The sequence below is a fragment of the Pinus tabuliformis genome, chromosome 4_2, assembly GCF_031772625.1.
Source record: "Pinus tabuliformis cultivar Carrire ecotype Pingquan chromosome 4_2, CPIR1, whole genome shotgun sequence".
Lineage (NCBI taxonomy): Eukaryota > Viridiplantae > Streptophyta > Pinopsida > Pinales > Pinaceae > Pinus > Pinus tabuliformis.
Window position 1 is genome coordinate 427096364 of NC_142304.1, and position 22871 is coordinate 427119234.

The following is a 22871-nucleotide window of genomic DNA, read 5'->3' on the forward strand; positions in this document are numbered from 1 at the left end:
GTATTGGACAAAAACTAGATCATTCAACCGTTTTTGCTCCAAACGGTTTCTCTTCTTTGTGTGAATCCTCTCAAAGACAGACCAATTGCGCTCACACCCAGATGCACTGCAAGTTTGACTCAAAATACGAATTGCAAACTTTTGCAATTGAGGGCACTGGCCACCAAAGGCCTCCCACCATTGTGCTGCAAAAAACATAGGAGTGTAATGAATTATGAGTTAGATGAAGGCTGAAGCTCAACAAAATTACAAATTATATCTAACTTTCAAATTATAAATGATTTAACAAACTTTAGTCTTTAATAAAAAAAGTAAAACTGTAAAACCATTAAGAAATTGAAAATTGAAATTTTTGTTTACCTGGCTCATCTGCTTCTCTTGCAATCTTTGCTAGGTTCTTCCCAAAGGTACCTGTTGCATTGCTGAAGGATGTGACCTGTTGATGTATCTCCAGCTGATTAGACTCCGATGGGATCATGCGTTCAATGCAATCAACCAGTCCATCTCTGACCTCCCCCCTCAAAGCTCCTGACTCCTTAGCTTTATAATGATACCGTGGGTTCAAAAAATACCCAGTTGCATGTATAGGGCGATGGAGTTGATTGTTCCATCTTTCATCAATGATTGCCCAAATGGGCCCATACTTTGCCACTCTATCCTTGTATGCTGTCTTTATTTGCTCCTTTGCTTGATCCATAGCCTCATAAATGAAGCCCATAGCCAACCTTTCCCCATCCACCAACCGCAACACCTTAACTAGTGGCTCAGCAAGCTTCACAATCTCTGCTGCCTTTCTCCAAAAAGTTTCATCATGGACTTTCCTTTTCAATTCTTTGCCTTCTGGTTTGTTAGACCAATTGCTTTGATTCCATTCATCACTGGAAAACATCTTTTGCAAGTTTCTATGTTGGGAAAGCATAGATTGCAATGTCAAAAAATGTGTAGCAAATCTAATGATGGCAGGCCTAATAATATCCTTGCCTCCAGTGTGTTTCCTCATGAGACTCAAAACCAGTGTATGATTGTAGATAAATTTTGTTATGCTTTTGGCATTATCTACAGTGTTTCTGACCCAATCTAATTTTCCAATATCCTCAAGCATGAGGTCTATGCAATGTGCAGCGCATGGGGTCCAAAAGATGGTCTTGTGTTTTTCCTCTAACAGTTTACCAGCAAGAACATAGTTAGAGGCATTGTCTGTGATGATTTGAACAACATTAGCCACCCCCACATCCTCAATAACCTCATCCAATAGCTGAAACAACAAGTGGCCATCTTTTACCTTATTAGATGCATCAACTGATTTTAAAAACATGGTTCCCTGTGGGCAGAAGACAAGAAAGTTTATGATGGTACGGTTTCTTTGATCAGTCCATCCATCTGACATGATGGTACACCCTGTTCTTGCCCATGAGTCCCTGAACTCTTGCAAATACTCATTAATGGATTGAATTTCTTTCTGCAAACGAAACCCCCTTAGCTCTTGCATAGTAGGGCCTTTGAAGCCTTTTCCAGCAGCATGTATGGCATCAAACATAGGCTCATAATATGGTGAACGAGCAGCATTAAAGGGGATATCAGCATCATACCACCATCTAGCTATGTAGTCACAAGCAGTCTCCCTCAATTCTTTCTTCCAATGGTCATCTAAAGTGGGCTGAATTTGACCTTTACTAACTTCAGGACCATGTGCATCTGATGGAGAGGAGGGAGTGAAATAACTTTTGATAGTCACATCACCCTTCATTCTACCCTTTCCCTTATCTTGAACAGAACCAAAAGAGGGAGGAACATAACGGAAAGGGTTGGATGCCTCAGTTTGAGGGATAGAGGAAGAACCCTCAAAATCATAGTGGGGGTTGGTAGCCATCATTCTTTGTATCTCCCTCTTCCTCCCAATTTCAGCCTGTATTTCTTTTTGCCTAGCCTTATCTTCTTTAAATTTGTCAAAGCTGGCCAACAAATTCTTTCTAATCTCATCAATTTCATCAGAGGTACATGCGGTAATTTGGCCTCTAATCCCTGCCAAGTGTTGTTTCAGCCTATTAATCCCCCCAGGACCTTCCTTAATTTTCCTATGGCAAAACTTGCAATGCATCTGATTATCAACCATTTCAACATATGCCCAAGCAGGATCTTTTGCTCTAGGTGCCATTTTTTGAATAGGAAAACAATTTTAAAATGAAAAAAAAAAAATTGATTCAATGTTCATTTATTTGACAAAAAACACTCTCTAAGCTTTCTTGATATGCACCTAAGATTTACTAAGCAAAAACAGATTTATAGAGGTGGAAAAAAATACCTCCAGGCACAAACTGCCTCCTCAAGCTTGCTCCAAGATCAGCTCCTCAATGCTGCTCCAATTGGCTGCCCAAGAAGCTCCTCACTCCAGCTACAATGCTGCTCCAATTGGCTGCCCAAGAAGCTCCAACTGCCTCCTCAAGCTTGCTCCAAGATCAGCTCCTCAATGCTGCTCCAATTGGCTGCCCAAGAAGCTCCTCACTCCAGCTACAATGCTCCTCCAAGACTCCTCACTGCTGCTCCAAAACAAGCTCAAGAACTGCTCACTAACTCTCAAAGAAGACTCTCACTCAAATGCATAAGACTGCTGTGAGTGAATGAGAGCATTTGGGTGTCTTAAATAGGGTTTGGGAGGGGGAAATGGACCCCAAAAGCATTAAACAAATTACTATTACCCTTTGGAATCCATCAACTGCATTTAACTTTCTCAAAAATTACAAAAAAAGTGATTTTTTTTCAACTTTTACGCTGCCCAGCCGTAGACACATTGACTCGGCCGAGTCATAACGGACCCGGCCGGGTTGACCGAGTCACATATGACTCGGCCGAGTCATTGGATGACTCGGCCGAGTCATATGTGACTCGGTCAACCGAGCCGGGTAGCTGGCCGGGTCAATGTTCAGGGTAATGACTCGGTTCGACTCGGCCGAGTCGGAGTCGAAACGAGCGGGTTGTAAAACAGTGGGCTAGAGCACATCCGTGTTACCCCAAATCAACACTCCCTCTTAGCGAGGACTGTGCTGTAGCAATACTCCTCACTGAGTATTAATTTGATCATCTGGCATCGGTACCTGTGCTGATGCTAAGCCTTCCTGCCCAACATCCTCTGCACTGCTGCATCTTGTACTGCTACCCATGGTCTTGCCACTGCCACTGCTGCATTTGTACGACAACTCCCTCTACATTTGTGCTGCTGCTGGTCCTTTCTCCTTGCACTGCATCCGCATTGCACCTCCTCTCATCACGTTGCATCGCGCTTCCCATTGTTGCACTACAACCCAGTTACTGAGAAGTAAGTAACTAATCTCCCAATCTGACCTCCTGTTGGGCTAGAGACACCCGCTGATGTTGAAGCTCCCTTTGCCGGTAACAAGTGCTCCATGTCTGACTTTTGCGTTGCTGCAACAACTCCCTGCATCTCGCACCGTTGCACACCTCTCTGTGCCATCCTGCACTGGTGCAACACTCCTGTGCCTCTCGCACTGCTGCAGCCTGCTAGCCTCGCACTATCTCGGGACTCCTGCACCATAGCTCTCTCTGCTGCTCCATCCGCATCCGTCTCTACTCGACTCAACCAATCCTTCTACTCCTCTTTGGGGCTCCCATAGCAAGGTCCAATCCAAGACGCTGGGTACCTCGAGGATCCTGCCCCTCATCGCCTGTAGTCTGCCTGACTACAGCTCGATGTCTGACCACTTCTGCTCAAGTGGAGCGTGTGCACTCATGGCACAGTCATCGTTTGTCAAAACTTCCTTCTCTGCCCGTGTTGGCGCTGCCTTAGTCTCAAAAGACTCTCCCTTACTCCTATTTCTTGGACACTAGGTCGCATAATGACCCAACTCCCCACAGTGGAAGCACTTGATCTTGGAGAGATCTTTCTTCTTCCGCTTCTCCTGCTTTCCCTCAGATGCTAGGGCCACATCTTCCTCCTCCTGCCTGACTTTGATCCCCATGCTACTGCTACCCGTCTTCGACTGTCGTCTGATCTCTTCCTGGCGAAGAGCTGCCCACATCTTGTCCCAAGGTGGAAGTTTCTCTCTGCCCAGTATACTTTGGACAAATACTTCCCAGTCTTCTGAGATAGCATTCAGGGCTGTCCTCACCATCAACTTCTGATCCGATGTCACCCCTATTGCAGTCAACTGATCTCGGATCTCATTTAGTCCTCTAAGGAAGGTGTCAATCAGTTCTCCCTTCTTCATCTGATACGACCTCAACTAATTCTCAAGCAACATTCTTCTTTGCACAGAAGTATGCTGGTATAGCTTCTTGAGAGCCTCCCACATCTCAAATGTCGTTTCCTTCTCGGCTATGTGTGGTACTACATGATCCTTGACGCTGTCAAGGAGAATGCTCTTGGCCCTCGCCTTCGCCTCCTTGTACCTGTCATTATCATTGGGGTCGACTGGAATAGCTACTACCTTTAAGGCGAAGTTTTTGGCACGATTCTTGTCAAGTACGGATAAGATTTTGGCCTTCCAAACTGCAAAGTTCGATGCTCCGTCCAGTCTATCCTGGTCTCTTACTCCGTGTAGTGCCATGATGCTCCTATACTACCCTCTTGAAAGTTGTCTGTTCGACTCCTCTGAGTCCCTACTTCCCGTCTGGAAGTTCTCTTCTAGACTCCCTCTGAGTCCTGATTTCCCTCCTGGAAATCCTTCTGCCGCTGTCGAGACGCCCCCTACTCTGATCGTCTTGTGCGACCGCACCACTGATCCAGGATCCTCGGCTAAAAACCCTGGATAGCAACTCCTCTGGCGTTGCTCTGTCAGGTACTGTTTTGACTATAGTACCTCACCAGCTCCACTCTACAATATTGCCGCAGCCTTCTAAACCCTAGCAACCTGAAGGTGAGAGCTCCTACGCTTTGTGCAATTTCGGCACGAGCAACCCGGCCTCCTCAGTCAACTGTGTCAGCCTTCCTACCTGCTACGTGGCTCTACGTGAGGCTCCCTTTGCCTCCTTAGCTTCTGCAATGCCTCTTCTTGGCTCACCATTGATGACGTAGGCACTGCGTCACCCTTCCTTGTTGCTGCTCTACTAAAAACAACTTCTGCCACCTCTGGACAACTGTTTTCAGCTGCTATTGCTTCGTTCGGCTGATGTCCTTTAGTCATCCTGTGATCTGCAATCACCCTCTGATACCATGTTGAAGTTTCTAAGTTTACCTAGTTAGAAACCCTCCATGCACTTTATCTGATTTATTCCTACCTACTTGTTATTTTCCTTAACAAGTTATTTACAATGTAAATACTGAAAATAAACACTAGTGCATGCTCAACATATTACAGATCAACAACTAAAAGAAACAGAAACAAACACAACATATGACACCATTATTTTTGGACTAGTGTCCCCGTAAAAACCCGATGTGGGAAAACCGGTGTAGCTATCTGAGGGTTTTCTTATTAACCAATATCAGAGTACAATCTGGGTGCCGAAACTGGCCTACCCAACAGAGAATTTCCTTGGCAGTAATACCTATCAGTTTTTGACAAATCTCCTGGCTGAAACCCTGGATAATCCTTCCGGCAGCTACTCAGCACCAATCTGCCCCAAAAACCCCAGTGTCAGCCTCTCTCTGGACTGTATCAGCCCCTCTCTGCCTTACACTGGCCCTACGTCACCCTGGATGGGTCTGCGTCAACCCTGGGAGGCCCTGTGTCAGCAACGCTGGCCTCTCTGAGGCTTTGCATAGCTCCCGACTGCCTCTGCGTGGCCCTTCATTAGCCCTGGCTGGCTCTGCGTCACTCTCCTTGGCTACTGTGCTGCTCTCCTGACACTATCTCTACCTCTCTTTCTCTTAGTACTCAAATGCCCCTCAACTGCATCTCCCGATCACTAATTCTATCTCTCTTAGCAAACCCCGCTCTAGTGTATTCTCCAAGTGACCCTCAAGCCTCCTCTTATACTTTTCCTGTTGACATATCAACGATCGAAATTAAGTCCCTAATCAACGACTAAGATTAGATCTGGCTTGATCCATGTCTTTTGGACCATTTTAACACAGATTCATATTAATACACATTAATATTTTAGTTTCCCTAAGTTTAGACTTAGGGACTCCATTAAAAATATTAATTTTTTTAATATCTCCTGATTTGTTTAGAATTTGCCCAAACCCTTTCTGGGTATTGGAGATCTCATGTGCCCCAACCTCTCCACCAAATTTAGTGGATAGAGCACATCCGATGCTACCCCAAATCAACAGAGCTCCCTGCCCAATCTGCATTTGTGAAGCCCTCAAGCCTCATCCATCAACTTGTTTGTACCATAATCCATAACCTATCTTGCCTTTAAGATACCTCATGATATGTTTGGTAGCAACCCAATGAACTCTAGTAGGCTCCATCATGAACTGGCTCAAGTGGTTCACTGCAAAACATATGTCAGGCAATGTGTTGATTAAGTACATCAACGATCCAGTGAGCTTCCTGTACAATGTGTTGGTCTCTTACTCCGTGTAGTGCCATGATGCTCCTCTACTTCCCTCCTGAAAGTTGTCTGTTCGACTCCTTTGAGTTCCTACTTTCCGTCTGGAAGTTCTCTTCTGGACTTCCTCTTAGTCCTGATTTCCCTCCTGGAAATCCTTCTGCCACTGTCGAGATGCCCCCTACTCTGATCGTCTTGTGTGACTGCACCACTGATCCGGGTTCCTCGGCTAGAAACCCTTGGTAGCAACTCCTCTGGCCTTGCTCTGTCAGGTACTATTCTGATTATAGTACCTCACCAACTCCACTCTGCAATATTCCCATAGCCTTCTAAAGCCCAACAACCTGAAGGTGAGAGTTCCTAGGTTCTGCGCAATCCCGACACCAGCAACCTGACCTCCTCAGCCAACTGCGTCAGCCTTCCCAACTGCTGCGTGGCTCTACGTGAGGCTCCCTATGCCTCCTTAGCTTCTGCGCTGCCTCTTCTTGGCTCACCCTTGATGACGCAGGCATTGCGTCACCCTTCCTTGTTGCTACTCTGCTAGAAACACTTCTGTCACCTTGAGATATCAGTTTTCAGCTGCTATTGCTCCGCTCGGCTGATGTCCATTAGTCCTTCTGTGATCTGCAATGACCCTTTGATACCATGTTGAAGTTTCTAAGTTTACTTAGTTAGAAACCCTCCATGCAGTTTATCTGATTTATTCCTACCTACTTGTTATTTTCCTTAACAAGTTATTTACATTGTAAATGCTGAAAATAAACACTAGTGCATGCTCAACATATTACAGATCAGCAACTAAAAGAAACAAAAACAAACACACCATATGACACCATTATTTTTGGACTAATGTCCTCGGAAAAACCCAATGTGGGAAAAACAGTGAACCTATCCGAGGGTTTTCTTATTAAGCAATGTCAGAGTACAATCTGGGTGCCGAAACTGGCCTACCCAACAGAGAATTTCCTTGGCAGTAATACGTCTCAGTTTCTAACAAATCTCCTGGCTGAAACCTCAAATAATCCTTTCGGCAGCTACTCAGCACCAATCTACCCCAGAAACCCCAGCGTCAATCTCTCTCTGGACTGCATCAGCCCCTCTCTGCCTCACGCTGGCCTTGTGTCACCCTGGATGGGTCTGCGTCAGCCCTGCATTAGCCCTTTGGCACTCTGCGTCAGCAACGCTGGCCTCTTTGAGGCTCTGCGCAACTCTCGGCTGCCTCTGCGTGCATGAGCCCTTGCTTGCTCTGCGTCACTCTCCTTGGCTACTTCGCTGCTCTCTTGACACTATCTCTGCCTCTCTGTCTCTCTATACTCAAATGCCCCTCAGCTACATCTCCCGATCACTAATTCTATCTCTCTTAGCAAACCCCGCTCTAGAGAATAGAATGACCGATCACTCTGTTGTATTCTCCAAGTGACCCTCAACCCTCCTCTTTTACTTTTCTTGTTGACATATCAACGACCGAGATTAAGTCCCTAATCAACGGCTAAGATTAGATCTAGCTTGATCCATGTCTTTTGGACCATTCTAACACAAATTCATATTAATATACATTAATATTTTATTTTCCCTAAGTTTAGACTTAGGGACTCCATTAAAAATATTAATTATTTTAATATCTTCTGATCTATTTAGAATCTTCCCAAACCCTTTTTGGGTATTGGAGATCTCATGTGCCCCAACCTGTCCGCCCAATTTCGTGGCTAGAGCACATTCGATGCTACCCCAAATCAATAGAAAAAGGGGTAACACACCCCGCGTCATCCAATCCTATTAAGGATGAAAGGAATTGAAGGCGTGTACTAGAGGGATGGGGCATGGTCGACTATATTAAGCCTAGTACCATAATACATAAGTTATAACCATCACATGGCCTACACAACTTTAAACTTGCATTCTATAGTTGTACAGTGGTGTTGCCAAAAAGAAAATATGGCTATAAGTACCCTTGGTAGAATTAGGGGTAACACCCCCTAATCCTTGTTGTAAATTGGAATTATTTAAGGATATTTGTTGTTGTAATTTTCTGTTTATGGCTGTTTAGTCTGTTTTTCATGGCTGCCCTAGGTAAGGTGAAAGATTAGGTGTGGCACCTTCAGGTTCTCTTGATCTTGTGGTAAATTTGATTGGAATCATTGTCGTTGCTTGTTCAATAAGAAGGTTGTCCTACTATGCTTACTTCATCTAGGGTTTCATATTTTGGTTGCTCCATTTTGTTCATTGATTGCACAATATTCTTGGCTGTTATTTTATAATTGTAATGGTGCATCTTGTATAAGGGCTCTCACTTGTTCTTGCATAATCTGAAAATATTTTTTGGACTATGGCACATTAGTGAGTGGTTCAATTACATCTCCATAATATTTAATGTTCAAACCCTCTTACTCTTTGATATTGATTTTATTACCTGATTGGATAGACATTAGTTTTGATAATCCATCATCCATTTATTTGTAAGATTTCTCCCTTTGTGTTGTAAAAGGAACCGGCCTAAAGTGTGAGGATGAGTTGTTGTAATGAATGTGGGCAACCTTCCTAAGTGTGTCTAGTTCTGCATTTCATTTTAGGACTTGAATACCTTCGAGTGTAGGTGTTGAAGGTAACATGCATCACGAGCCTTAGTTATTGGGCTAAGAGTGTGGGATAAAAGTTTATGTTTGTACATCTTCTATTAATGCTATTACTCATCTTTTGTATCTTGGGACAACGACTCTTCTTATTGTCAAGTGTGAGGTATGTGATGGGAGGTTGTGAATCTTGTGATTGTTTTACTTTGTTGTTTTTGTCCAGGGATTTTGAAAGCTTTTGTGAATTATGATTCTTGTGATTGTTTTACTTTGTTGTTTTTGTCCAGGGATTTTGAAAGCTTTTGTGAATTATGATTGAGTTCTCTTGTTCATGGATCCTTGTCTTATTTGATTATTGCGTGAAAGCGCATACGATATGTTGGAACCACATAATAGTTAGCTAGACAATGTGATTTTTGGACAATGTTGCACTAAGCAGGGACAAAGTGGGTGTGTTTTTTGGAAGCCAAGCATTGAAAGCGTAATTTTCCAAAACTCCTTGGAAGCGAAGTGTCCCAAAAGCATCTATTATATATATATATTATTGCATTTATATTAAAAAAACAACCAGAATGCCAAATTAGTTGCAGAATATATCAAAGTATGCATACTTTAGTTGCTGAATATATCAAAGCAATCATTCTTGCACATAAATCAAGATAGAAATGACATTCATAGTACATTAATGATTAATTATTTGAGCATCAACCATCTAGAATCGAGATTCTTTTCCTCTTATCTAGCCTTTGCCTCTACCTCGATTATCTAGGGACGTTAGTCAACATTGCTCAATTTTGATCAAACTGCCTAATCCAAGCCTTAAAATATGGTAGAAAAAACTTAACATGCTTGATCAATGGTTCTGACTTGAGTGAAGGGTGCATTTTTGCTAAGGCCATGACAAAGGAGTTCAACAATCAATGCCACCAACATTGGGGTACATATAGGGCTAAGGGGCATGCTCAGAAGGAAATGATAAACTATGAAGAAACCTTCGCCCTAGTAGCCAGTTATACTTCTATTAGGACTGTGATATCTCTTGCAGCGCAGATGGGGTGGGAGATCCATCGGATGGATGTCAAGATGACATTCTTGAACGGGGTAATAGAAGAGGAAGTGTACATCGAACAACCAGAAGGTTTTGAGACACATGAGAAAAAATCTCATGTATGCAGATTAAAGAAAGCCTTGTATGGGTTGAAACATGCACCTAGGGCATGGTACGATCGAATTGATGGCTACTTGCAAAAGCTAGGGTTCGTCAAGAGTGATGCGCAGACCCTAATCTCTTCTTTCTAGTTGTAGAGAATGAGCCTTTAATCCTAGTGTTATATGTGGATGATCTCTTCCTGACAGGACCATCCAGGATCATCAAAGACTGCAAGAAGAACCTAGCCATATAATTCGACATGAAGGATTTGGGACAGATGCATTATTTTCTAGGGTTGGAAGTTTGGCAGCAGAAGGGTGAGATCTTCCTGGGACAAGGGAGATATGCTACAAAAATCTTGAAGAGATTCAGGATGCAGGACTGTAGACCTATGGCTACTCCAATGATCACGAACTGGAAGAAGGTTGATGCATCAGAAGATAAGGATGTTGATCCCACCTTGTACAGACAACTCATAGGGTCACTGATGTATCTGGTCAATACCATGCCAGACATTTGTTACGCTGTCAACACCCTCAGTCAGTTCATGGTAGAACCTAAGAGGGCGCACTGGGCAGCAGCCAAACATGTTCTTAGGTATATACAAGGAATAATCGAGCATGGACTATTGTACACCAGAGGCAATGATATTAGGCTGAGTGGGTTCATTGATGCAGATTGGGCTAGAAGTTCAGTAGATCGGAAAAGTACAACTAGGTACTGTTTCAACATTGGATCAGGAATGACCTCCTGGTGCAGTAGGAAACAAAAATCCGTGGCTCTGAGCTCAGCTGAAGCATAATATATGGCAGCTATCACAACTTTGTGTGAAGCCATATGGCTTAGGAAATTGCTTGTGACTCTATTCAGGAGAAGGATAGAGGCGACTAGGATCATGTGTGATAATCAGAGTTACATCAAGCTCTCTTAGAATCCAGCATTTCACGATCGGTCGAAGCACATTGATATCAGGTGTCACTTTGTCAGACACTATGTCCAACGAGGGGCAATATAGTTGAGGTACAGTCCTACAGGAGAACAGGTGGCAGACATCCTCACCAAGGCTCTAGGAAGAACAAAGTTTTTTCATTTTAGGGAGAAGATGGGGATGGTAAAGAATCCATTTCAATAATGGATAAGTATCAGAAGTTGCAGTGCAACAATTAGCAGTGGCAGTGCTATGGGCAGCATGATGCAGCAAATTGAGAGGGAGCTGCAGTACAGATGTAGTAGTGGCAATGGCAGTGTCATGGGCAACAATACAGGAAGCAACATTGTATATGATGTAAGGCAACAAGCCAAGCATCAACATAGGTACCGGTGCAGAGGATCAGTGTGATGTTTCAGTGATGGAGCATTACTAGAGCACATTCCTTGCTAAGAGGGAGTGTTGATTTGTGGTAGCATCAAATGTGCTCTAGCCTTGAAATTTGGAGGAGAGGCGAAGGCACATGACATATCCAAGACCCAGAAATCGCTTTGAGAAATTCCATCTGGATGAGGAGTTATTAAAATAAATAATATTTTTTTGGGTTCTTAAGTCTAAACTTAGGAAAACAAAAATATTAATGGGTATTAATAAAGATAAGGATGAGAAGCTTCTAAGAAACGAGGATCAAGTTTGTTTTAATCTTAGCTGTTGATTAGTGACTTAATTTCGACCGTTGATTCATCCACATGAAAAGTATAAGAGAAGACTTGAGGCTCATCTGGAGACACATCGACAGATACTCAGTATCTCAAGGAAATTCGATTCTCAAGGAAGAGGTGATCGATTTCAGAGGGAGTTGCAGGGTGGAGGAAGAGGAGGACTTCAACAACAAGCAGAGACCGAGGAGGAGGTGATGCAGGGGTAGTGGAAGACAATGCACAAAGAGAGACACAGTCCAGAGGAGAGACGCAGGGCCTACGCAGGTTGACGCAGAGGGATATAGAGCCACTCAGAGCCACATTGGGTCAATCAGAGTGACGCAGGGGTGACGCAGAAGTGGGAGTAGGGTCTGCAAAGTGTCAGATAGTCTCAGAGGGAAAGTCTTAGGTGTTTTCTTTTAGTTTCTCTGTAAAAGTCATTCCTTGTAAAAGCAATTGCTGCTGAAGATTAATAAAGCCCTCATCCGCTGCATCAGTTTTCTTGCATTGGGTTTTTCTAGGGACAATTGTCGAAAAATAACTGTGTCGATGTGATTGATTCTTGTGCATGTATTTTTTCTTTGGGTAATTGTGTGATAACTGCAGTAGAATTTATTTTAATATTTGCTGAATGTTCGTAAATAACTTATTGAGAATAATAAGTAGGTGAAATAAATCATTTGCTGCAGTGATAGAATTTCAGTTTAGAAATTTTCACACTTGGGAGTGTGTGGGAAGCACGATTCCTCAAATAGCAGTTACAAAATTCCAGGAACCGTGCAAATCCATCACAAAGTGCGGTTCCCCATGGTGCATGGTTCCAGGGACTAGTGTGTGGCAGGGTACAGTTCCTGCAGCACTGGATTTGGATGCATTGGAGGTTTGTTGATCGCCATGAGGGTGTAGTTTTCTGGTTGATCACCACTTTCCTGTAATGTCTTACTAGGCACATTGCATACTAACCTCCCTTGGAGAACATATCTTTGAGCATCGTGTTTCAAAGAAGAAGAATCCATAATAATATGGAACACACTAGTGTGATCTACACAGAAATAATCAACGACACTAGTGTGAGTCGTGGCCTGCATGTGGATAACAAATATAGTATCCTGAGTTGGGGAGACAATGTGATCTGTTAAGAATAATATATTCACCAGCTTCCCATAGTCCTAGTAAATGCTTACTGTATGAGGTGGTGTCTGCTGTGTCTGAAGAATGCTGTTGGTATGAACTTTGATATCATCAAAGGCTTTGGTGGGCAGGGGATCTATGTGATGATGAAATGCTCAATCCTCTAAGCATATCATTTAATGCTCATTGTTCAAAGCCTATTATTGTCTTTCACAGCTACATGTTAATGCCCGATGTCTACTGTTCAGATATTAACAATATTTTGTTAGAGATGAATCCTTAATGCTGATTGTTTGAATGTTGATTCAGTTTCATAGATCATAGTTCATTGTTTAATAGCTGTCATACAAATATAGACAGTAGTCAATCTCAGTTTTCAAATGTCGTAGCTCATTGTTGACTGCTCGATCCAGTAGTCAAATCAAAGCTTACTATTAATTGTTAACCTTTATTAGTAGTTATGCACTTGTCTTTATTTTCTGCAATATAGAGAGACAGGACATAGTGAGTTTATATTTTAGTAGTTTTCTTTGCATTATCACATGCCTAATGTCCATATGTTCGTGCTGGTCTACATACATGAATAATGTTACAAAAACTTGCCTGCATGTATGAATGCATGGCTGGAAACATGAGTTTGGTATGTTCATAGAAGTGATCTTAGACGTGTTCTATCACATACCCTTACATTTTTTGTGAGTGGTCTATGATTATTTTGTTTTATCTTCTCTAGGAGACTGCACAGAGGCAGGGGCACCGAAAAAAATGGATGGCAAAGACAAATTTTGTTGAAAGTCGATCGTTCTGGCATATTTTTAGAAGTTTCGATAGGATGTGGACATTTTTTATATTGGCTCTACAGGTAGAGTTGAAATTCTTATATTTTTATGTGAAAGCAATCCAGGATGTTACCTTCCACAATTTTCACATTGATTTAGCTAATACTGAAATTGTAATCTTTCCTTGGATTTTCAGGCAATGATAATTATATCATGGCATGGTACAGGCTCACCAACTGAAATATTCAATGGCTCTGTCTTTAAAGAGGTTCTGAGTGTCTTTATAACGTCTTCTATACTCAAGTTCTTGCAAGGTACATATTATTCGTCTTCGCTTAGTAGCAGTCACTTCTGCCTATTTAAGAAAGAAATTAGAAGCCACAGAAAAAGTACTTATTGTTGTATTTGTTTCTCTCATCTCTAGGATTTAATTTTTTCTGTAAGAGCTTTATATCCTTATTTCACAAAACACCGAGAGTGCTCAAACTATCCCAAAAATTTAAAAATTGCATATTTTTCAATGTTTCTTGATACATTTTTCACAATTTTATTTTATGTTTTCTATGAATGCCTTCAATATTGTCAGGCTTTGGAAATGCCAGATTAAATATTCAACGGCACTGCCTTATTAAAATAACTACCATATATACTTGACATGCCTTTTGTGCTCTATAGTAACCGGATGTGATCTACTTTTAGAATTTACAAGGTTTTTTGCTGAAAAATTATTCTTTTATTAAAAAACAAATATTTACATAAAACAGAGATATATACAAGGAACAGTACAAGAGAATTCAGTCGAAGTCAAATCAGAATAAGCAAAAGCTTCTAGAGCGTTTGCATCTCTAATAAGTAGAAAACCCTGATTGTGAAGCAGTGTTCCACCAAGTTTCTGGGATGGGGGAATGGACAGGGGGGACATGTTGGAGCAACCCCAAGTTTTAGTGAAATTCAGGGGGGATCTCGGGATATATATATATATATATATATATATATATGTATATTGATTTAAATTTATCATTTATTATTCTAGAATCTAATTAGTACTAAGCAAAATAGTAGATATTAAAGTCCGAAAACTAGAGTAGTAAATTAAAATTACTCAAACTTAAAAATAGCAATGTTATCAGAAATGCACTGGAACTGACCGGTCCAACCGGTTTGGGCCCAAAACTGGTCCGGTTAGGGCTTCGGAATTGGAATAGGTCGGTTTGGTACTAAACTGTCTGGTTCTGTAATGGAACTGGTTGGTTTGGTACTGAACTGACCTATTTCACTGAACCGACCGGTTCAAGATCGGTTCTGAGTGGTTTGTACTGGCGCGGGCCAACGTAAAAAAGGTTTTTTTGTTTAATTTTTAATTTTTTCAATTGGTGGGGACACTTCTAATTCTCCCCTAGGGCAGCGTAATATTCAAGCTAAGTTACCAGAAACGTCCCTCGAAAACCCCAGAAACGCCGTTTGGAAATGGAAATGTGTATGATACGGGACAGAAACGACATGGAAACGGCAAGGAAACTTTTTAGTTTTTTGGAAATGCAGGATCCTATTTTCTGAAAGGTTTCCATTTTTTTGGAAATGCAGAATGCTATTTTTGAAACGTTTCAGGTATTTTTAAGGGTTTTGGATCCATTTCCAGAGTTTCCTGACTTGGATATGACATTGAATGCCATGTCTCATATCACTTTGTTTGATGAGGAGGCACCAATAATTGCAGCTTCAAGTGGACATGGGAACAATGCTCCCACTCATGGAGAGGATCCAAATGATGATGTGGATGTTAATTACATGGATGAAGACATATTTAATGATATGTAAATGTAATTTATGATGACATTTTAAACTTTTGAACATTGAACATTGAATACTGTAACGCTTTAAACTTTTGAACATTGAATACTGTAATATGTCATATGATAGTAGAGTGCCAATCATAGTTCATTTTGTAATTTGCACTATGTAGTGTGCATATAGCATTACTAATTTTGGTGATGTTGATAATTGAAATTGAAAAAAAAAACTTGATGATATGTTGAATTTTATGATAGTCACTAATGATGATTACAATGTTTATGATGACTTGTTTATGTGGATTTCTTGATGATGATTATGTATTTTTAAATATAGAATCCAGATTCTAAAAGATGAATGGTAATATGAGAGTTTTATTTTGTTTTGTATATATATATATATATATATATATATATATATATGTCGTTCCTTGCCATATCGTATCCATATTTTTTGAAAATTTGTCGTATCCGTTTCAAACCCCGTTTTCGTATCCGTTCCTGTATCCATTTCAGTGCAGCTTAGTATTCAAGCCTATGGCTTTCAGCCTAAGCTTTATCTTTCATTTTCATCCTTTTAGTTAAATTTTTAACATTACCATGGAATGACTTAGGATGTTTGAGAGCGGTTCCAACCTCATTGGATTGCATATGGAGAAAGTATAATTTCACTCAAAATCCAATAGGCTTAACAAATTTTCAGGGTTTTAGGATTGTGGGGATTGCAACGTTTCCATTGGATTTTTCCATGTATGAGGGTATGGAACTAGTATTTAATAAATAGAACCAAGCCCTCTATTTACTTTGATGTTAGTGGCATTGGTTGTCGAACACCTCTATCATGACTCTACAAAAAATGTACCCATCACTCAAACAAAATCTTGACATGACATGTTACGTTTTTATATATTATTTAAATGCTTAGAGGGTTATATTGATGACGAAGATCCGAATATAGGCAATCGTTTTGATGATATGTTGTTAAAATTGGCAACTAGGGCCAAACTCCATGTGGGTCATCTTATTTATGACTGTTGATATTTTTATTGGATCCCTCTCATTGAGAGGTGTAGGATTGATCTAAATATCGTCTGATTCCGATAAGTATTTATGAAGATATGAATTTATTTGTGTTATAAATCAAATTGTCAAGTCGACCAGCATCTTATGTAGGCTTAGAAGCCCAATAGTCATGTCTATTCATCATCTATGTCTTAGTATAAATAGAAGAGGATTTGAAGTCATTTGACACACACATATACTCTTCATGTGATCTCCTCCTCTCCACGTCTTGGGTTTTTGGTGAAGGAGAGACACCAAGAGTATATGCTGGCCTAAGATGATGCCCTAGCTGCAGTACAAAGCCCTAGCCACAGTGAATCTAACCACAGAGAGGATGATGCCCCAACCGCAGCCAAATGGAGAGCTCTAGCCGAAAATTGAAGGAGATCTATCAACTGTCTTGGGGAGCTCCAATACACAGTATAAAGAAGCCCTAATCTGTTGACTAAAGGAGGCCCTAACTGTCGTTGAGAGGAGCCTAATTCACAACACGGAGGAGGACCTTATATGCAGGTCAAGAGGAGACTTAAACGTAAGTCCTAGTCGTCTAAAGAGATATCTAGCCACAGTCAAGAAGGCCTTAATCCACAGTAAGAGGAGCCTTAAGGCAAGAAGATGGGACTTTGTTTTAGGGCCGCAAGTTAGGGTAACTTCAGCGTAGAAGGGAAGGACGTTAGGGTCATTCTGATGACTGTTTTGAAGTGCAATGAATAGCATTAAGGCCACATTACAGGAGTCTACTTCCAGGCTGTTTAGAAGGACATTTGTGGCAAGGTTCATCTCTGTCTTGGGCAACGGATTGCACAGAAAACATTGCAGATGGATTGAGCCTTTTAGTAGGCTGTAGGGTGTGTATAGGGGCTGGTTCTAGCCTTATATTTCAATGTTTGACAACAGCTAGAAGTGGAGATAATACTGCAGTCTATTATGCTTGATTAAGAGGCTGTGTTGAATCTGATGGGTGTAAACAGGGTGCTGTAGTAGACAGAGTTTGTGGCCCAACCAGTGTAGTGATGAGGCTATTCATGAGGACAGTTTAAGGTAACCTATCTAATAAGCAGTCACAGCTAGAGCAACAACATGATGATGAATGAGATCATAGGCATGTTAGTAAAGGGCAGCATGATGATGAATAGGGCTGCATAATGATGGAAGATGTAGCATAATGGGCAACATGATGATGAGAGCAGATGAGAGCAGCTCAGTCATCATTGTCCAGCACTGTCATGGTACAGCATGGTGCTACATGGTAAGGTGCAGCAAATGGACGAAATGCAACACTACGATAGGTGACACTGTCACCTTGGAGAATCAGTTGAAGTAGAATGTCTTCGACTGATCTCATGTATCATCATTATGGGAAATGATCTATGCTTAGATCTAGATAAGTCAAAGTGTTGACTTCTATTGTAAATGTACTATCTCTCTCTCTATTGACCTTTGAAGAACATAAAAGAAGAATTGATCAAGGGTTTCCCCACATTAGGGTTTGTCCCTGGATAGCGCCACATCTTGTGTCCTCTTGTCTTGGCTTGTCTTCCACGATTTATGTTTATGTTCTATTTGCAGTTTACTTTAATGCTGATGTGATTGCTAATCTTGAAAAGATATGAAGCTAACTGTGAAAATTTAAATAAATTGCTCTTAGCATGGAACATACCTAAAATAAATAAATTTAAATAAATAATAGAACATACCTAAAATTAACATGGTATCAGAGCTGAGGTGAAGACAATGCCCAAGCAAGAGTGAAAGAACAATCATCGAAGACAGTTGGGAAAGGACAAAAGGATCAATGGGTTCCTCATCCCTCTTCAAATTCACTGAGGGTGGAGTGGAAGCAGAGAATATTATCAGAATGGTGCAACAGAAGTTTCTAATGGCCTACCTAAAGATCACTTCATTAGGAAGTTCAGATCTAAGGGTGGAAGGAAAGGCGGATGCCTTGGTTGCAATAAGTTCGGCCATTGTGCGAAGGAGTGTCTAAATGGCAGAGACACATCTCTTGATGAAGATAACAATCATTCCAGGGACATCTTCAATGATTAGAGGAATGACATGTAATGCAGGTCATCAAGGAAACGACCGACTCTTCAGAGAAAGCAAGGAACCCCAGGTATGAAGAATCAAATGTTGTTTCTGGTAAGATAAAGAAGCATTATTTTGTATTGGCCCTCTCCTTCAGATTATTTGGGAATCTGGCTTATTGATTGTAGTGCTTCAAGGCACTTCATCGGATAGTAAGGTGCACTCTCTAATTTGGTAGAGATGGAAACAATCGTGGGATTATACTTGGAGCCAATGCCACCTATCCCGGAAAGGGTGTAGGGAATGTTATCCCTCAATTGAATGAGGGTAACTCAATTCATTTACAGAATCTCTTTTATGTACCCGATCGCAAGAAGAACCTGGTGTCCATTGCAGCAATGGAAGTCAAACGTTTCAGGGTGGCACTCTTTGATGGAAAGGTCCACAGGTTTGGAACAACTCGAGGAGTTCGAGATTCAGAATCAGGAATCTCACGTATGCAGGTAGAAGAAAGCCCTCTATGGCTTGAAGCAAACCTCCCCGGGTGTAGTATGAGAGGATTGATAGCTGAGATTCACTAGGAGTGAAACCAATCCAAACCATTACTCGAAGGTTGTGGATGATAGATCTCTCATACCGACACCTTATGAGGACGACCTATTTCTGACAGGTGCAAACCCTCTCATTTGTATAAGTAAGAGGGAGTTGGATTCCGGATGTGGAATGGTGAACTGCAAGCCCGTGACTACCTCGAGGATCTTAACTTTCAGAAGTTATATGGTGATGATGTTCTTGGTGAACTTTTGTCCGGACATATGTTTTGCAGTTAGCATGGTGAACTCATATTTGGTTGAGCCTCACTGGATTGGTGCCAAGAATCTTCTGAGATATCTTTGAGGTACAATCTCTCATGGATTGAGATACACTGCCGGAAATATGAAACTGCATGATTATTCGAATGTTGACTGGGCAGGTAGTGTGGAGGATCACTAGAGTACTTCTCAGTGCTGGTTCTCTTTGGATCCTGCTTCGATATCATGGATGAGTAGGGAGCAAAAGTCGGTTGTTATAAGCACTGCCAAGACCAGATACATAACTATGAGTATAACCTCGTATGAAGCTGCCTGGTTGAGGAAGCTCTTCAGTGAGCTGTTTGTACACATGATGAATACCACTGTGATTCTCTGTGACAACCAGAGGTAGGATTCGATTATTGAAGAATTCCGTATTCGATGATTGCTCCAGCCGATAGACATCAGATACTGCCTTATCTGGGATATGGTAAGTCAATGAGCAAGGAGGCTCCATCGCATTGAGACTAATGTACAGGTTGCAAACATTTTGTCAAAGCCCCGGGGAAAGATCAAATCCGTGATTTTCCCGAACGACTTGGAGTCGTCAAGAGACCCTTGTAAAAGGGTCCTACATGTTGCATACATTGAGTTCTGGGAGCTCTGGGGGATTGGGGTACTTACTAGAGCGACATATGATGACACTCATCATCCCCTGTTGGTGCACTTTGTACAGGATAAAAGGTTCAACCTTCCCCTGTGACACCCCGTGGCGACTATGGAACAGGATGATTAGTTCTCCTGTGGGCCAGGATGATTCATTCGCCGTGGCGACTATGGAACAGGATGATTAGTTCTCCTGTGGGCTAGGATGATTCGTTCTCCGTGGCGACTATGGAACATGATGATTAGTTCTCTTGTGGGCCAGGATGATTCGTTCTCCATGGCAACTTTGTACAGGATAAAAGGTTCAACCTTCCCCTGTGACCACTGACACCCCGTGGCGACTATGGAATAGGATGATTAGTTCTCCTGTGGGCTAGGATGATTCGTTCGCCGTGGCGACTATGGAACAGGATGATTAGTTCTCCTGTGGGCTAGGATGATTCGTTCTCCGTGGCGACTATGGAATAGGATGATTAGTTCTCTTGTGGGCCAGGATGATTCGTTCTCCGTGGCAACTGTGGACAAAATGATTCGCTCTCTTGTGGGACAGGATGATCCGCTCTCTTGTGGGACAGGATGATCCGCTCTCCTGTGGACAGGATGATTCAATCTCATGTGGACAAGATGATTCGCTCTCTTGTGGGACAGGATGATTCGCTCTCCTGTGGACAGGATGATTCACTCTCATGTGGACAAGATGATTCGCTCTCTTGTGGGACAGGATGATTCGCTCTCCTGTGGATAGGATGATTCACTCTCTTGTGGACAAGATGATTTGCTCTCTTGTGGGACAGGATGATTCCCTCTCCTGTGGACAGGATGATTAGTTCTCCTGTCGAGGCATCCTACTCATGCAGTCTGGGACTCATGGGAAGTACCTCTCATTTGATCAATGAGCAGGGAAATGAGGATAGGGACCATAGTAGTACCGATGGACGCATCGTTGTATCTACCGTACTCCCTATGCTAGGATGACCTTCATTGCTTTGGGAACAATGATACTGGTTTGGGACTAGTGAGAGTGGTACCCATTATGACATTGACTTCGGGTCAGTAGAGGACTGGTCTGGGACCAGTGGTACACACTCTGAGACTGACTTCGAGTTAGTGGAGAATGTTATGAGACATTCTCGATCAATTCTTCTTCTTCATGATTCAGCAAAGAGCAGAGCTAGCAGAGCTGAGCAGAGCCAACAGAGCTGAGCAGAGCTAGCAGAGCAGAGCAAAGCTGAGCTAAGAAGAGCAGTGCAGGGCACTGATGGCAGAGATAGTACAGTTGGACATATGGATTAGCGAATGGAGTTCTCCCTAGTTGAGAGGGAGTGTTAAAATTGGCAACTAGGGCCAAACTCCATGTGGGTCATCTTATTTATGACTGTTGATATTTTTATTGGATCCTTCTCATTGAGAGCTGTAGGATTGATCTAAAGATCATCCGATTTCGATAAGTATTTAAGAAGATATGAATTTATTTGTGTTATAAATCAAACTGTCAAGTCGGCCAACATCTTATGTAGGCTTAGAAGCCCAATAGTCATGTCTATTCATCGTTTACGTCTTACTATAAATAGAAGAGGATTTGAAGTCATTTGACACACACATATACTCTTCATGTGATCTCCTCCTCTCCACGTCTTGGGTTTTTGGTGAAGGAGAGACACCAAGAGTATACGTTGGCCTAAGATGATGCCCTAGCTGCAGTATGATGCCCTAGCCACAGTGAATCTAACCGCAGAGAGGATGATGCCCCAGCCGCAGCCAAATGGAGAGCTCTAGCCGCAAATTGAAGGAGATCTATCATCTATCTTGGGGAGCTCCAATACGCAGTATAAAGAAGCTCTAATCCGTTGACTAAAGGAGGCCCTAACTACCGTTGAGAGGAGCCTAATCCACAACACAGAGGAGGACTTTATACGCAAGTCAAGAGGAGACTTAAACGCAGGTCCTAGTTGTCTAAAGAGATATCTAGCCATAGTCAAGAAGGCCCTAATCCACAGCACGAGAAGGAGCCTTAAGGCAAGAAGATGGGTCTCTGTTTTAGGGCCGCAGGTTAGGGTAACTTCAGCGAAAAAGGGAAGTACATTAGGGTCATTCTCATGATTGTTTTGAAGTGCAAATGAACAACATTAAGGCCACATTACAGGAGTCTACTTCTGGGCTGTTTATAAGGACATTTGTGGCAAGGTTCATCTCTGTCTTGGGCAGTGGATTGCACAGAAAACATTGCGGATGGACTGAGCCTTTTAGTAGGCTGTAGGGTGTGTATAGGGGCTGGTTCTAGCCTTATATTCCAACGTTTGACAACAGCTAGAAGGGGAGATAATACCGCAGTCTATTATGCCTGATCAAGAGACTGTGTTGAATCTGATTGGTGTAAATAGGGTGCTGTAGTAGATAGAGTTTGTGCCCCAACCAATGTAGTGATGAGGCTGTTCATGAGGACAGTTTAAGGTAACCTATCTAATAAGCAGTCACAGCTAGAGCAACAACATGATGATGAATGAGATCATAGGCATTTTAGTAAAGGGCAGCATGATGATGAATAGGGCTGCATAATGATGGAAGATGCAGCATAATGGGCAGCATGATGATGAGAGCAGATGAGAGCAGCTTAGTCATCAAGGTCCAGCACTGTCATGGTACAACATGGTGCTACACGGTAAGGTGCAGCAAATGGATGAAATGCAACACTACGATAGGTGAAGCCATCACCTTGGAGAATTAGTTGAAGCAGAATGTCTTTAACTGATCTCATGTATCATCATTATGGGAAATGATCTATGCTTAGATCTAGATAAGTCAAAGTGTTGACTTCTGTTGTA

General features: G+C 42.0%; 1 protein-coding gene across 1 annotated transcript in view; it reads left to right on the top strand.

Annotated features, from left to right (window-relative positions):
* LOC149169784 (callose synthase 3-like) overlaps nucleotides 1–22871 on the top strand; it is a 392932-nt gene that overhangs the window by 115603 nt on the left and 254458 nt on the right. Inside the window, exons 13-14 of the mRNA XM_089428814.1 lie at nucleotides 13667–13795; nucleotides 13909–14026. Of these exons, the coding sequence (XP_089284940.1) occupies nucleotides 13667–13795; nucleotides 13909–14026 (247 nt within the window). The remainder of the gene's footprint in view (nucleotides 1–13666; nucleotides 13796–13908; nucleotides 14027–22871) is intronic.